Below are 16,097 nucleotides of genomic sequence, written 5' to 3' on the forward strand. Positions count from 1 at the left end.
TTTACATTATGGGGCTTATTATTATGTGTGCAAACGTGGAGAGATACTTTATGTAGTGATAGGCACCTTTTTGCTGTATGTAGTATAGTTCTTGTACTATAAACATTTTAAACCCCGGAAGGAATTATGAATCACCCTGTATATTAGTCTCTCTCTCCCTTCCCCACTCTCCTGGGGCGTGTCAAGCATCTGAGCGCTCGGCTACTTGAAGGCCAAATAGGCATTGCTCTGTGAGCGCTGCTCACTTGATCGCTGAGCGAACTTGAACCTTGCTTGCCACAGGTTTGAGCCACAGAATATAGCGTTTTTGTGTTTTGATCTCCTGAGGCAAAGGGAAGAAGAGGAAAACTGTATGAGGATGGCGAGCCGCGAGTGGCAACCAACGAGGAAATATTTATGATGAACGGCGTGCGATATAGCGTAATTAGAGAAGAAGTTCAAGTACCAGAAGGTGATTTAATATTCCAGTTTTTGTAATTGTATTAAAATGAAAACTCGACGCACCTACATTCCTCAGATTATTCAAAGGCCCTGATATTTTGATCAATGAGCAAACAGCATCAAGTAAATGATCTGTCTGCTCAACGAGCGAAAATCTTGCTCAGCGATCGTTGCTCAGATACTTGACAGGCCCCTGATATGCCGTAAGAAGCTTTATTAGACCTATGCCTGTGTCATCAGATTCTGATAATGATTTTGCCCAGATATCTAGGGCATGTACAACATTTATAATTCTGATGAGTGCTCTTCAAATCTAATGATTTCCCTTGTAATTTCCAGTACTATTTTGGGAACTTCAATCTTCCTCGAGACAAATTTCTTCAGGAGCAGATTAAACTTGATGATGGTTGGATTCCCTTGGACGTAATGCTCAAGTTCAACCGTTTATCTAACATCACTAAGGACAAGGATGTTATCGCTGCTGCACTTGCTAAATCAACAGAGAAGCTTATGGAGGTTTGTATCAACTCTAATTTCTTGACGTAACCTTGACTGTTAGTTGTCATTTGACTCCTGCATAAACCTTGGTTGTCAAACTTAAAACATAGTCTCCCAAGTTATACCTCAATTAGCCCTTTCCAGATGAACGACGGTCATATCCCATAATACAATTTTTGTCGAATAAGACAAGCAATGGGCAAACCACTTCGTTCCCTATAAAATTATGTTCTGAATGAATGATGGAATAAAATCTGACCGCGTATGTTGTTGTGTGTATGTGTTGTAAGTACCTCCTTCAAATTTCAACCACTATATTTCATGTTTGCTTCATTCCTGAATTTTACTTGGACTTGGGTCGAATAAGATGGTGGTGCTTTTGTTTATGCTCTTGAAACATTGAATTTTATATACTCATTGTGTAAATTTTTTGCGAGGTTTCCACTTCATATTTCACATTTTTGTGATAATTTCAATCCCAAGAAGTTTTATGGTTATTTTTCATGAATTATTTCTGTATTATGTATTGAAAATAGTGTTATTGAAAGAATTTATAAATGTGAGAAAATTTATGTAAAATGTTTCTGTATTATGTATTGAAAATAGTGTTACAGAAAGAATTTATAAATGTGAGAAAATTTATGTAAAATGTAACATATTATGTATCTGGAAAGAGGGTGTTTTGTACAGGGAGGTCACAAAGTGGGCATACCCCTCCGCCTGTATTTTCAACACTATGATGGTTATGGTTGCGTCTCCTGGGGAAAACTTTATCTTCAGACTTGTCCAGAATGTGTTAACAAAAACCTAATAGCAATACATGAAATGCATAAAACCTTATTTTTTACTTGGTAGAAACATGGATAAATATTATATTTCTCAATTGCCAACACAGGACACACTGAATAAGAATACAGAAAAGGGGGGATCCCAACCTCCTTCAGTGGTATGTGGTTATGTCCTGGTGCCTGAAAATTTCAAACTAGGCTGTCAGTTCCATGAAAAGAGATATACAGTTCTGTTATTCTATGAGAGGCAATAAAATGAATCTATGATAAAATGCCAGTGAATGTTAACCCGGTTTTTGTAACTTACTGCAATGTTATGTACCTCAGTGATCAAACCTCGGATATTGGAATTTTCCACAAGTTTCTCAATTGGAATATATAGTCTTGTGTACCATAGTGGAACCACAATCTTCATGGTTTGATAAAGCAACATTTTATAGAATTTTTCTGCAGTTGGTTTTTTCACCTTAATCCCCTGTATAGACTTGATAAGGTCATAAGCATAGGTTTGTTAAAGCATATACACTTGAACTCCGGTTCTGTGTTCCCAGATTTTACATTCAATCTTCATGGTCCCAATGTAGCAAACCATTATAAAATGTTCCCTCATTTTAAGTTTTTCATCACAGTTCCCTGAAAAACATAAAACCAAGGTTCCACTGTATTTTGTGTAACGTAAAAGTGACGAAATGTTAGAAAAATTATCGGTTTGTGTAGATATGTTAATGTCTATTTATTGATCATACAATATTGTATTTCTTTTACAGATCAGTGAGGACAAACAAAAGATACGGCGGTCCCCTGACAAACCCCTTCCACAGGCCAATGATGATGCACAGAAAGAGACAGTGAATCGAATGGTCTATTGCAAAGGCTTCCCCAAAGATGGCACAACCTTAGATATGCTACTGACATTTTTTGCTGAACATGGGCCAGTTGAAACTGTAAAGGTAACATCACTGAGTTTATGTATGTATTACTGATAAAGTTGGGCAGTATGTTTGAAATATCAATATCATAATTGTTTTGTGAATTTGAAGGTGTAAGTCATGTGTTTAGTATTGTACAGCTTGTCCGGCATAAAAGTACAATAAAAGAAAAAAAACATTACGTGTAACATTTAACCAAGAGCACCTTAAGCCTTATATAGTTTGAAAGGTAACCTCAAAATGTTTTGTTTTTTTCCCCTGTGCTTGCAAAACGCCAGCACTCATTGGATTGCATGCGAATTGAATTGAACTGAACTGAACTGAATTGAACAGTCATAGCATCAGTAGCTATGTGGACTCTGCAGCAGAAGGCGTGGTGTGTTTTTTTTTTGGGGTTTTGTAAAGTCACAAGTGTACCAGACATGAGTTCGTGACCTTCCTGATGAATACAGGTTGGACATCTGTAGAGCAACTAATGGTGCTCATATAGAAGTGTAAACTTTTTGAGTTACTCTATAGGTAGAAGAAAACTCTACGGAAATATCTTAATAAACTTAAAACTTATAAAATTTTATTTTATTGTACTTTTAAGCCGGACACACTGTATAGCCCTAATATATTCCTAATATTAAACTTTTTCTGGAACAAAAACAGACCTATTCACTGGTCTACGTCCATTTTGCTGACTGGAGGCTGATGGTTGTTCTTTAGTAATTAGAGGGTGCTAAATCCAAAACTGAAATCCGTTTTTTTCTATCACGTCAGGTTTCGAAGGAAAATAGAAAAATATCTAATATTAGGGATGTAGCTATATTTAGAGCAATGAAACAACGTAGTCCGTAAAGAGGTTACAAGTTGGCAGCACATGGAATATTATAATGAATATTATTTCAATCAGTTATTCGAACATTGTTAACCCCAAAACAAAGGACAAATATTACTGACTTTGTAAGGAAAGCATATAGTGCATATTTCGGAATTAAATTGGGTGACCAAGATAAATCCTGGGCACCTCATAAAGTATGCAGGACCTGTGTAGACTAAAGGAAAGAAATATGTTAGCGTTTGGAACAACCTTCATGTATCGGGACAGAGAGAGGCATCCATTAAGATATTTTCAAAGGGACGAAGAACTTGTCTATTGTACAGATGTGAAGGGACAAATTAAAGCTATGGGATGTACGTATACGTTTAATGCAGAAGAATAGATGCTTTTTATTGATAGCTCGAAGAGGAGTTTGAAGTATGTGTTGCTGCATAATGGCAATAAGTTAGCATCCATTCCTGTTGGCCACTCCGTACATTTGAAGGGAAGCTATGAAACAATGAAAGAACTGCTTCGAAAGATAAAGTACGCAAATGACAGTTGGCTTGTGTGCGGAGATCTCAAGGTCATTTCAATGTTACTTGGTCAACAAGCAGGTTTTACGAAATATCCATGCTTTTTGTGTTTATGGGGCAGTCGAGCAAGGAACGAACATTGGGTACGAAGACTGTGGCCTGCGAGGAAAAGCTTTCAAGTCGAGGCGAAAAACATCCAGAACAAGCCGCTTGTTGATCCTAAGAAATTGTTACTTCCTCCACTGCACATTAAGTTGGGATTAATGAAGCAGTATGTAAAAGCTCTGGATAAGAATGGGGCTTGCTTTAAATACATTTGCTCAAAATTTCCTGCATTGGCGCATGAAAAAGTAAAAGCAGGTATTTTTGATGGTCCTCAGATAAGGATGCTAATGCAAGATGAAGAATTCTTACAAACAATGAACCGCACAGAGAAAGATGCATGGTGTGCCTTTTCTGATGTCATTACAAACTTTCTTGGAAACTTCAGGGCGCACTACTACGAGGTTCTAGTTGAAAATTTGTTGATGATGTTTCAAAAGTTAGGAGTAAATATGAGTGTCAAGCTTCACTTCCTGCACAGCCACTTATATGTATTTCCTTCCAATCTTGGTGCCGTAAGTGAAGAACAGGGCGAACGCTTCCACCAAGACATAAAAGCCACGGAGCACCGATATCAGGGGAGATGGAATGAAAATATGATGGCCGACTATTGCTGATTCTTGCAGCGTGATGTTCCTGAGGCCACCTACTCCAGAAAATCAAAGAAACTAAAATTTTTGCATAAGTAGGTATACATGTTGTGCTATTCTGTGGTGTATGTTGTTAAGGTTAGCATAAGAACAGACATCAGGTGTTGACTGTATGTGCTCGTGAAACAAATTGATCACTTTGCCGGAATTGCCTAAACTTTTTGTCCATTAAAAACTCCCTATTGAGAAAATAGAAACGTATGTTGTTAAACAACGTGACGTGATACTCTGCATGGACATCTGACTACGTCGCATTCTCTTTGCAACTGCTGTTGGCATGTAACCGGCTGTAATTTTCTGAAAATTTTGAAATGTGACTTGTGAAACAATGCAACTTAATACCTGTTATCAGCTACGCCACCTATGTATAGTCCTCTAATTTCATTATGTGCAGATAACTATATGGAAAATTGTTGGAGTTTAGCCCAGTATTATAATATTGTGAAAATTTTCAAATGTGATTTGTGAAAAATTGTGACGTGATACACTTTTTCTGACTACATATTTGAAATCAGCGACCTCAAATTATATAGAATCAGTTAAAATGTCTTAAGTCAGCAGGAAAAAAAAATTCATATGTAGACCAGTGATTATCTATTCACATACAGGGTGGCTCAATAAGTCACTTAACACCCTCAGTACAAGGCCACTGCGGCATGGAATTTGAAATTGGCGATGACCAATCATTGCCTGGCCAAAGGGGAACCACATTGACGCCACCCACACGGTCGGTGGCCATCTTGATGTCCGCCATCTTGAATTCAACTTCAGAATTTTAAATGGGAAGGGGGTCGTGCGACATATCAAAATGGGCTAGAATTTCACGAGAAATGCAATGATGAAGGTTTTTTCGACGTATCTTTAACCAGTAAAAAGTTATGACTGAATTCTTGTACCAATTTGCTCCTTTTCGAGGTGTTAAAAAAAATGCCTTAAAATTTGTTTAGCGCATCGGTAATGCATGGAGATCAAAGTGACGTCTATGGAGAGACGTTCGCATGCCATTGCACATTATTTTAATCGGATACATCCATGAAGAGCTGTGCATTATGAATGGTTGTCACGAACAATTTACCGTGTGACGCTTCGATTGAATTAAAAGTCCTTCACAGTGACAAGGCTAATGTTTATGTTCATAAGGATAACTAACTTTGGACAAAAACAGGTTCATAACGTTCCCGTAAGTGTTGGTGTTCTTCCCTATTGAAAAAACTCTGTAAAAAGTACCTTCTTCCATAAGCAAGGATGAAAAAACTGTTTATTTAACAAATCCAAGTAGCCCTAAGCATTTAAGGTTCCATTGATGGAAAATTGACTAACCAATCGTGTTCCACACAGCACTTACCAACACTAACCATTCAGCTTTGAATTATTTTCCTGTAGTTTACGGTTATTACACGCATAAGAAAACAGTTTTTTCTTTGTGACGTTTCAGGAGAACACACGCTCCTTTCATCAGACATTTATTTTCATTTTGACTAAAGATACAGTTATAACAATGGTTAGTAATTTTTAAACAAAAAGAATCTGTTATATAATGGATGTTGTCAATGTTACATTGTTGTAATATAGCAACTTAACTGTGAAAAAAGCAGTCTATTTTATTCTTATTTTAGATTTTTTTTTTTTTTTTTTTTTTTTTTTTTTATGAATCTCAAATATCATCAGGTAATTCAAATTCATCATTCTTTTCACAAAGTCTCTTGATGTTTTCTGTTACATTAAATTTTAAAGATGGTGGCTTACTCCATTTGTGAAAAAGAAAACTCCACACTGGATCTATGTTACCATTTTCATTATTTAATTTATTCCAGTGTTCTTCTGCAATGAACGAGGCTTCCCAGACATTCAACTCTGTGTTTCCCGTTAATCTTTTTAAAACCCTTCTCTTTTTAATCAAATGCCTCTCTTCGATGATATGAGTTGACAAACCTGTTCTTGGGTTTAGATTTATAATGTCCAAATCATGTTCATGCCATCTTATTGCCATTTTCCTTGCTGTTTGTCCCACATAATCTTTTGAACATGAACAACTTATATTATATATTCCTGTGGTTTCCACATCTGGTAGCGAGTTTCTCATTTTGAATTCATTAAATGTACATTCCAAACTTCTTGGTGATTTAAAAACAATTTTGAAATTAAAACTTTTAAAAATTTTTGCAATTTTATGCGAGAATCCCTTGTGGAATGGAATGCACACAAATTTCTTTTCAACAGATTTTTCATCTTTGTCTGTATTTCTCTTTTCCTTTAGTTTTCTTGCAACTTGTTTTTTGATTTGGTTTATTCTGTTAGTGTGAAAGCCATTTTCTTTTGCTATATTAAAGAGCCTTTCTTCTTCATTTTTGATATCCTCATTATTAGAACATAGTCTTTGTGCTCTCAGGAAAAAATTTAAAAAATATGTTATCCATTGTTATACGCGAATGTTCTGATTTGGCATGGATGTATTTTTCCCCCGCTAATTTTTTTCTATGGACTAATAATGAGGATATCAAAAATGAAGAAGAAAGGCTCTTTAATATAGCAAAAGAAAATGGATTTCACACTAACAGAATAAACCAAATCAAAAAACAAGTTGCAAGAAAACTAAAGGAAAAGAGAAATACAGACAAAGATGAAAAATCTGTTGAAAAGAAATTTGTGCGCATTCCATTCCACAAGGGATTCTCGCATAAAATTGCAAAAATTTTTAAAAGTTTTAATTTCAAAATTGTTTTTAAATCACCAAGAAGTTTGGAATGTACATTTAATGAATTCAAAATGAGAAACTCGCTACCAGATGTGGAAACCACAGGAATATATAATATAAGTTGTTCATGTTCAAAAGATTATGTGGGACAAACAGCAAGGAAAATGGCAATAAGATGGCATGAACATGATTTGGACATTATAAATCTAAACCCAAGAACAGGTTTGTCAACTCATATCATCGAAGAGAGGCATTTGATTAAAAAGAGAAGGGTTTTAAAAAGATTAACGGGAAACACAGAGTTGAATGTCTGGGAAGCCTCGTTCATTGCAGAAGAACACTGGAATAAATTAAATAATGAAAATGGTAACATAGATCCAGTGTGGAGTTTTCTTTTTCACAAATGGAGTAAGCCACCATCTTTAAAATTTAATGTAACAGAAAACATCAAGAGACTTTGTGAAAAGAATGATGAATTTGAATTACCTGATGATATTTGGGATTCATAATAAAAAATTCTAAAATAAGAATAAAATAGACTGCTTTTTTCACAGTTAAGTTGCTATATTACAACAATGTAACATTGACAACATCCATTATATAACAGATTCTTTTTGTTTAAAAATTACTAACCATTGTTATAACTGTATCTTTAGTCAAAATGAAAATAAATGTCTGATGAAAGGAGCGTGTGTTCTCCTGAAACGTCACAAAGAAAAAACTGTTTTCTTATGCTTGTAATAACCGTAAACTACAGGAAAATAATTCTATCATGCAAGCAATGCGTACATACAAGAAAAACTATTATTCAGCTTTGATCTGTCAAAAATGGGTTATCAGATAAAAATCATTGAATATTCTGTTTATAAACTTCCTTATGAACATAAACATTAGCCTTGTCACTGTGAAGGACTTTTAATTCAATGGAAGCGTCACACTGTAAATTGTTCGCGACAACCATTCATAATGCACAGCTCTTCATGGATGTATCCGATTAAAATAATGTGCAATGGCATGCGAACGTCTCTCCATAGACGTCACTTTGATCTCCATGCATTACTGATGCGCTAAACAAATTTTAAGGCATTTTTCTAACACCTCGAAAAGGAGCAAATTGGTACAAGAATTCAGTCATAACTTTTTACTGGTTAAAGATACGTTGAAAAAACCTTCACCATTGCATTTCTCGTGAAATTCTAGCCCATTTTGATATGTCGCACGACCCCCTTCCCATTTAAAATTCTGAAGTTGAATTCAAGATGGCGGACATCAAGATTGCCGCCGACCGTGTGGGTGGCGTCAATGTGGTTCCCCCTTGGCCAGGCAATGATTGGTCATCGCCAATTTCAAATTCCATGCCGCAGTGGCCTTGTACTGAGGGTGTTAAGTGACTTATGGAGCCACCTCATATCTCCATGTTTCAGTTTGATCTTTGTCACAAGTTACTATTTATGCATGTAGTTTTGTTCACTATTCTCTTCCTGAACAACTTTACATACAAACACTGCTAGTTGCTTAAATTACCCAGTATTTTAGTTTCTGTATGTACATTGAGACTCTGTAGAAGCAGCAGATACCCCTATTTGAGCCACAATCTTTACATTAATGTTTTGCTAAGCTATGTATGTCACTGTGTATAGCACGTATATATCAACAGGCACAAATACAAATTACCAGGTTGGATTTCCTTAGTAATAATAATTTTTAGAAAAATGCTATAAAAATTAAATTTTGCGCCATTCTGGCAGAATTTGAGAATTCACCTCCCATAACAAGGGATGTCTGCAGCATTTGTCTGTTGAGAAATAATAGGAAATAACTTCCTGATTGCTGCAAATCCACAACATAATTGTGATCTCACTTCCTTCTACGAAAGAATAAAGGATGTGATGTCAGAAGTGGAAGCTTTGGGATGCACTGGAGGGAGGAGGTGGCATGTGTTGGTGACTCATTGTACAGGGTAAGTCAAAATGATGGACCCGATTTCAGACATTTATTCTGTGAAATATAATAAACAAGTGTTATTGTGAGACATGTGCGAAAAAAGGTAAAGTGTCAAAGTTTTTTTCAAACAAATCACAAGTGTTCTATGTGAGCACCTCGCGTAATAGGGCACACATCAAGCCGATAGTCTATCTCCTGCCAAACCTTGTGTAGCATGTTGCGGTCAATATCAGCAATGGCTGTTGTGATGCGGGCACGCAGGTCATCCAGTGTTGTTGGAAGTCGTGGTACGTAAACATGATCCTTGACGAAACCCCACATGAAGAAATCACATGGGTCAAATCGGGAGAATGAGGTGACCAATGAAGGAAAGGTCGATCCTCCGGAGATGCAAAAGTTGCTTCATCACTGTAAATTAACCTCTCAGAGAACCCATCCGTTTCCATTAATGCGAGGAAATCAGAACAGAAGGACACGTGCAAAGCATAATCAGTGTCTTTTAAGGCTTGAACTAGTTGCAAGCGGTTGGGTTTCATTTGTAAACGTTTCCGCAGAACCCGCCAGACAGTTTTCTGTGGAAGTTGAAGTTCTCTCGCTGCCCAGTAGGTGGACTTCTGTGGACTCCGCACTCGTTCCACTGTCTCTTCCCCAGTCGACGGACAGCCAGTCGATTTTCGTTTACAGATGCAGCCCGAATCTCTGAAATGTTCATGCCACTTACGAATGGCCTTCCCCGTAGGTGGTTCTCTACGATATTTGGTACGAAAATGCCGTTGCACACTAATCACAGACTTGTTCATATGATAATCAAGCACACAGAAAGATCTCTGTTCTCCAGTCAACGCTATTTTCCAGCTTGCTGCTCGCTGCTGACTCCTAGCGGTAGAAAGTGGAAACACTGCATGGAAACTAAACTTTGAAAGTTAACCTTTCGAAGTGCATGTCTCACAATAACATATGTTTATTAGATTTCACAGAATAAATTTCTGTAATCGGGTCCATCATTTTAACTTACCCTGTATACACAAGACAATATTCTCCTCTTGGTCCACAAAGCAACAGGTATTGAATAATTGAATAAGTATGATGTCATTCGCTCTTGATCAGCATAGCAACAGCTTTAAGACGTACAACTAAGAAAGCCATTTCTTGAACCTGAATTGTACTGCACGTTATATACTAGATATAATTGTTTGTTGCTTTTCCCCATCAAAAACCAGTGTGTGGATTATACATACATGTGTAAATATGGTATTGCACAATGATTTAAATTTTCACCGTGTTATGCAAAACATCAGAGAACGTCTACATGAATGTGTTTGCAATAATGGCAGCCACCTCATAGGTGTGCTTTTCAAAAAATGGATTCTTCTGGTCAAGAAACTGCTTGAAACTGCCACCCATAATATTTTCGTAAAATGCTTTGCGATGTAGTACAACATGTATTAAATTGACTTGGAGTTTTGTTTTTATTTTTTATTAAAAACTGCCAGGTTCAGTTGCTGCACCCTGTACATGTAGTACAAGGCTCATTCAATGTATAACCAGAAATATGTTGTAACAATTATTTGTTACAAGCACCAAAATAACTACAGTACTATGTTTCAACATAGTCTCCCCCTAGTTCAATGCACCTATGAAAGAGCTTGATAAGGGCACTGATTCCACAGGAAAAAAAATCTTTTGGACGCTTGCATAACCACTCATGCACGGCTGATTGGACTTCGTCATTCTGGAACCTCAATCCACTTGCATCTTTCAGTGAGCCAGTGGTGTGGAAATTGAAGGTGCGAGATCGGATGAATATGGAGGGTGGGGTAAGCACTCAAACCTTAAGTCTGCGGTGGTAGACAATGTGACACTGGCAGTGTGTTGTCTCACATTATCATGGAGCAAGAGCACGCCAGTGGACACCAGACCACGTCGTCTCTGCAGAATGGCTGGCTTCAGTTTTTCGCCCAGAGGTTGAGGTGGGTTGATTCTACCCTTATTTCCATCTGGGAAGCTGAGACAAAATCGCCAGTGGAGGGGTCTTCCCTACGTTCCACCACGTGACAAGAAGCTCCAACCCAAACTCCAAACTTTCCCGAAACTCCCAACTAAAACCCTAAACTATTCAATCGATTCCTTCTCATCTCACCAGTAACGCTGGTAGCGATGACTGGAGGGCCACAAGCAAAAATTTTGTAAATTGAAACTGATTTTAGCTAAACTTAAACGTTCTAAAGAAACCAAATCTCATCTTCGATTGTTCATTGCATTTCATATGGTGCCTACCTCAAATAAAATGGATATTCACTCATCTTGCATTCTTATTTAACAAATGTGTACCCCTCCTTCTTGTACACCCTGTACAATAAGCTAGACCAAACGTGAATAGGCCCCTTAGTTATTTGTTACAATAATCTGATGTTACCATATTATCTTCTGGAAAATGACAAGTTATCCGTTAAAGGGTAAGCCACCTGGGATCCGTACCACTGCCCTTGCACGTGTAAAATAGCACTAGGAACTATACTTGAGGCCTAGACCCCCTAACAGGACTCCCCTGGAATAACGGTGGTCCTGAGAATTCAGGAGATTGTGAACCTTAACCCAAACTGACATTGTCCAATCCCTTAATATTATTGCAAACCCCACAGTGCCTTCATATTCTCACTAGCATAGATATTACCTAGGGTGACCAATGAGAAATGAACCTCCCCCCCTCTGGAAGAGAAAACTGACATTAGTACACAAATTGCTATGGATCTACACACTGAGGAACCTTTTGGGGTTAAATTGCAACACCACGGATTACCAATATGTGTTTTTATTTAACGACAAACAGGATAAAGAATTTGTACTTTCAGATCTACAACTGATACTCCATGTTGCTCAAATAAGGCCATTTGCTAAATTTTACCAGCCAGCATTTTTTCTATCTGCATGAAAAGCAATAAGACTAACAGTATTCGAGTACTTTCATGATACTTTCAGACCAAAACAAATGTGGCTGTATAAGCATTTATATCATACTAGTGCCTTTCATACAACACCTGACAGCATCTTTAACTTGACAAAAGTAAAAGCATAAAAAAATAATAATAATAAGATGGATATCCAATTAGATAAATTATAAGGATATATCGTTAAATGAGAGATTAGTTACATAAAAATGATTTTGGCCGAGGAGATAACAGCCTTCACTTTAAACAGTAGATTTTTACATGTCAATATGCATCACAGAACCTTGACCTAATTTCACCCTTTACAAACAATCCAAGTGAAATTTAATACCGATAATGAGAGTTGGTCACAGTAACAGTTCTTTACACGTTCATTTATGACTAGTCAAAGATATTATTTCAAGATAGCTACGTGACACACTTTGTTCCCGACCATGTTTTGCGATAAGATGATTACACGAATTATGGCCATAAACCGCAGCACACGAATGCTAGCATAACATAGAAAGCGAAGATAATTGGTCTTTCCAAAGTTCCTCATACAACCATCTGGTTGCCACTTAGACGATGTGGGTACTTACGCCGTCACTGTATACAAACCGTGAGTCCACATTGGCCGTAATCAAAATTCAACTTTCTTCAAACTGTCTTTAGTCTCTATATTCGTACCATATCACAAAACACTATCTTTGGTGCTTATATCATGCTACTCTAATAAACTCGTACACCTTTGATATCCCCGATTTCGTCAGATTCCTCGCGGCTCGTAAAATCAAACTTCCATTGTTCGTACTTTTCTTCCATGCGACTCCTATTCTCCCTTCCTGAGATGTTATGCTCACTCACTCGTACTAAAGTTAAATACGTAAATCCCAGTTCATATCGTATTTAAAACATAAACTGTTTTATTTATACGTTGTTATTCCTTATATTTATTATAACATTCATGAGCATTTAAAAACAATAAATATACCATTTCGATACAAAGAGTAAGCCAAGGATATCTTTTGAGTACAATTGGTACTACAGAACAATTCAGTCTGCTGTGCTGTATGCTCCTGCCATCACGTGAGCAATCAATGAACGATAGCCAACTTCGCTAAATCAACAAATCGAGGTTGGCAGTTATATATTATACCCTTACAAATTATATTATGTGAGTTAAGAACAAATTAATTCACCCATGAATGTCGCTTATGACAAAGTTTGTCATAAAGCATTTTAACTGACAGTAATATGCGGGTTCTCCGGTATCAAGTCATCCACTTGAGCAATGTTGCTTTCCTAGACTGCAGTGACAGCGACCTGAACGCAGATAATCTTGGAAGACTGGTTATGTGTTTGAACTTCTCAACCCACTTGTATATTTGTGATCGACTCATACAGTTGTCACCATACTGAACTGTCATGCGGCAATGAATTTCTATCGGTTTCACGCCTTTACACAACAAAAATCTCACGACACTTCGCTGCTCCACCTTGGAGCACTCCTGTAAGTTTGTCACCATCTTGTGTAACTGTTTCCCAGTGTCCCATGCACGAGGCAGGCATGTCAGCCCCAGCTATGAATAGCTTACTGATGCCTTCAAAAAATAACAAACCTGTATGAATCACGGCCGTATTTTAAATTTTTTTATACTACTTTTCCGGTTATTTATTGAATGCACCTTGTATGATGGCAAATATAATTCATTCTTGGCCCAGAGTAATTTATTTTGGTTATATAGTTCTTTTTGTTAGTGTTAGTTTTTTTTATTTTCAAGAATAATTATTATCTCTATGTAATCTTGATACATTAGAGAAATTCCAACATTTTACCATAGTAATGATACTTATTGCATAATTGACTTTTTGTTCTTGCAATTATAGATGAGGAGGTTTATCGACAAAGAACATCAGAAAAGTGGCTTCAAGGGATCTGTATTCATTGTCTTTGAAACTAAGGAATTGGCCGAAGCATTTCTACAAAAAGAATCTGTGAAGTACAATGACACAGAGCTCATCAGAAAGTGGCAGTAAGTTAAATGTTCTCTTTCAGGGTGGAAGCACACTTAGAAAACCAGGAAAAGAGTAGGAATTGAATCTGATTGAGAGAAGTGGTGGCTTGTGGTGTTCTTGTGTTTTTGCACTCTTCTGAGACAGATGTGACTAGAGTAGTTTTCACGTTCAGAAGACACAACGGCGCTTATGGAGAAACCGTACAGTGTTGCCAATACAGCGCTAGCTCATGTCGCCGGGAAATGATGACCTTCCTTCACAATGAAGGTGTTACATATTTTGTATATATAATGATAATTATATGTAATTATTAATATTAATATTATACTGTGAACATTACAGTTCATTAGCATGTAATTTTCCCATTAGATTTAATTTAACACACAGGCACATTTAATATTCATTCGCCTTTCTCTGTAATTATTTCATAGAATAACATTGAGATATGGTAATGTGTTATATATATATATATATATATATATATATATATATATATATATATATATAAATTCATTATTGTCTATGAATTTATGTGTACGTTTGAAACTGAAAGGTGATCTTCATTTCAGTATTAATGTCGACAGTAATGTTAACAAAAACAACGTGTGTTTCCGACAGCACTAATGTTGCTCACAACAGCAGCATTGGAAATAATTGTCAATTATTAAATTAAAGTAATTGCAATTCTATTATAACAAACTGAATGAAGTTAATATTTTTACTGAATGGAAATAAAATAACAACTCAAACTTGGTGGTGATTAGCCGGAATGCTGCGGTGAGTTGGCTCAAGATGGCCAGACAACGTCCCCTTACTTCGCACGCGGTTCGGGTTAAAAAGAAACTCCAAATGCATGGAAGTAATATTTCTGGGAACCTTTGAGTGGTTATAAAAAATAATTTCATTATTTTCTTCACAACTTTGTCGCTGGAAGTTTTTACTTGGAATTACAGAACAAAAAATTGCCAGCGACAACATTTTCTACTGCACGAATATAAAAAATCTCCACATACTTTTTTTAAATTTTTTTTAATGCGAATATGCTTTAAAGTATTGATAAATTCTGAGCACGATCATCACCTATGACAATTAGAAAACCGTGTCAATTTTTTTCATAATGAATGCTTCAATTTTACGGCATGTTTCAACGTTAGGAATGAAAACAATGTAAAAATTTTGTTTTCACAGAAAATTTGCGTTTTTAATTTATCTAAAAATATGTAAACAAGTTACCAGTTTTTTGTGCTCACCATCGTATTCTCTACAAAATTTCCTGCAAAACTGCAGGTACCAATTTTACGTAAGCTAAATTTGTAAATCGAGAAATTTCACAACAGCACGCTCGTAATTCCCATAAGAAAAGCATTGTCCATAAGAGGCCATTGTGTCTTCTGAACGTGAAAACGACTTTAGAATAGGGAACTATGAATAGGGCGGTATTTAAAAGAGAATGGGCGAAGGGAATTCCTGCTCTTGGAACCCCGTATTGGTTGCAAATTTTGGCTCTTGGTGGATTTTTATATGTAATTTTTCAATGTTTCAAAAGAAGTTAGTTTTTTAAAAAAATACCACACTGGCTATAACACCTTAAATTTTAAAGTGTGCTTAGTGGCCGCGGTGGATCAGTCGGTAACGCGTCTGACTACCATACTCAAGGTCCCGGTTTCGATCCCCGGCCGGTTCAAATCCGGGAACTTTTCTAACTGTGGAAGCGGCCCCGGCGCCTACCCAGCGTCGAATAACATGGGTACCTGGGGGAAACC

At 36.7% G+C, this 16,097-nt stretch overlaps 1 protein-coding gene across 1 annotated transcript in view; it reads left to right on the forward strand.

The window, feature by feature from the left end:
- La (La autoantigen-like) overlaps positions 1-16,097 on the forward strand; it is a 124,317-nt gene that overhangs the window by 67,600 nt on the left and 40,620 nt on the right. The window contains exons 3-5 of the mRNA XM_083141387.1: positions 781-957; positions 2,495-2,677; positions 14,206-14,351. Of these exons, the coding sequence (XP_082997513.1) occupies positions 781-957; positions 2,495-2,677; positions 14,206-14,351 (506 nt within the window). The remainder of the gene's footprint in view (positions 1-780; positions 958-2,494; positions 2,678-14,205; positions 14,352-16,097) is intronic.

Source organism: Lepisma saccharinum, chromosome 20, assembly GCF_977018435.1.
Source record: "Lepisma saccharinum chromosome 20, izLepSacc3.1, whole genome shotgun sequence".
NCBI classification, from domain to species: domain Eukaryota; kingdom Metazoa; phylum Arthropoda; class Insecta; order Zygentoma; family Lepismatidae; genus Lepisma; species Lepisma saccharinum.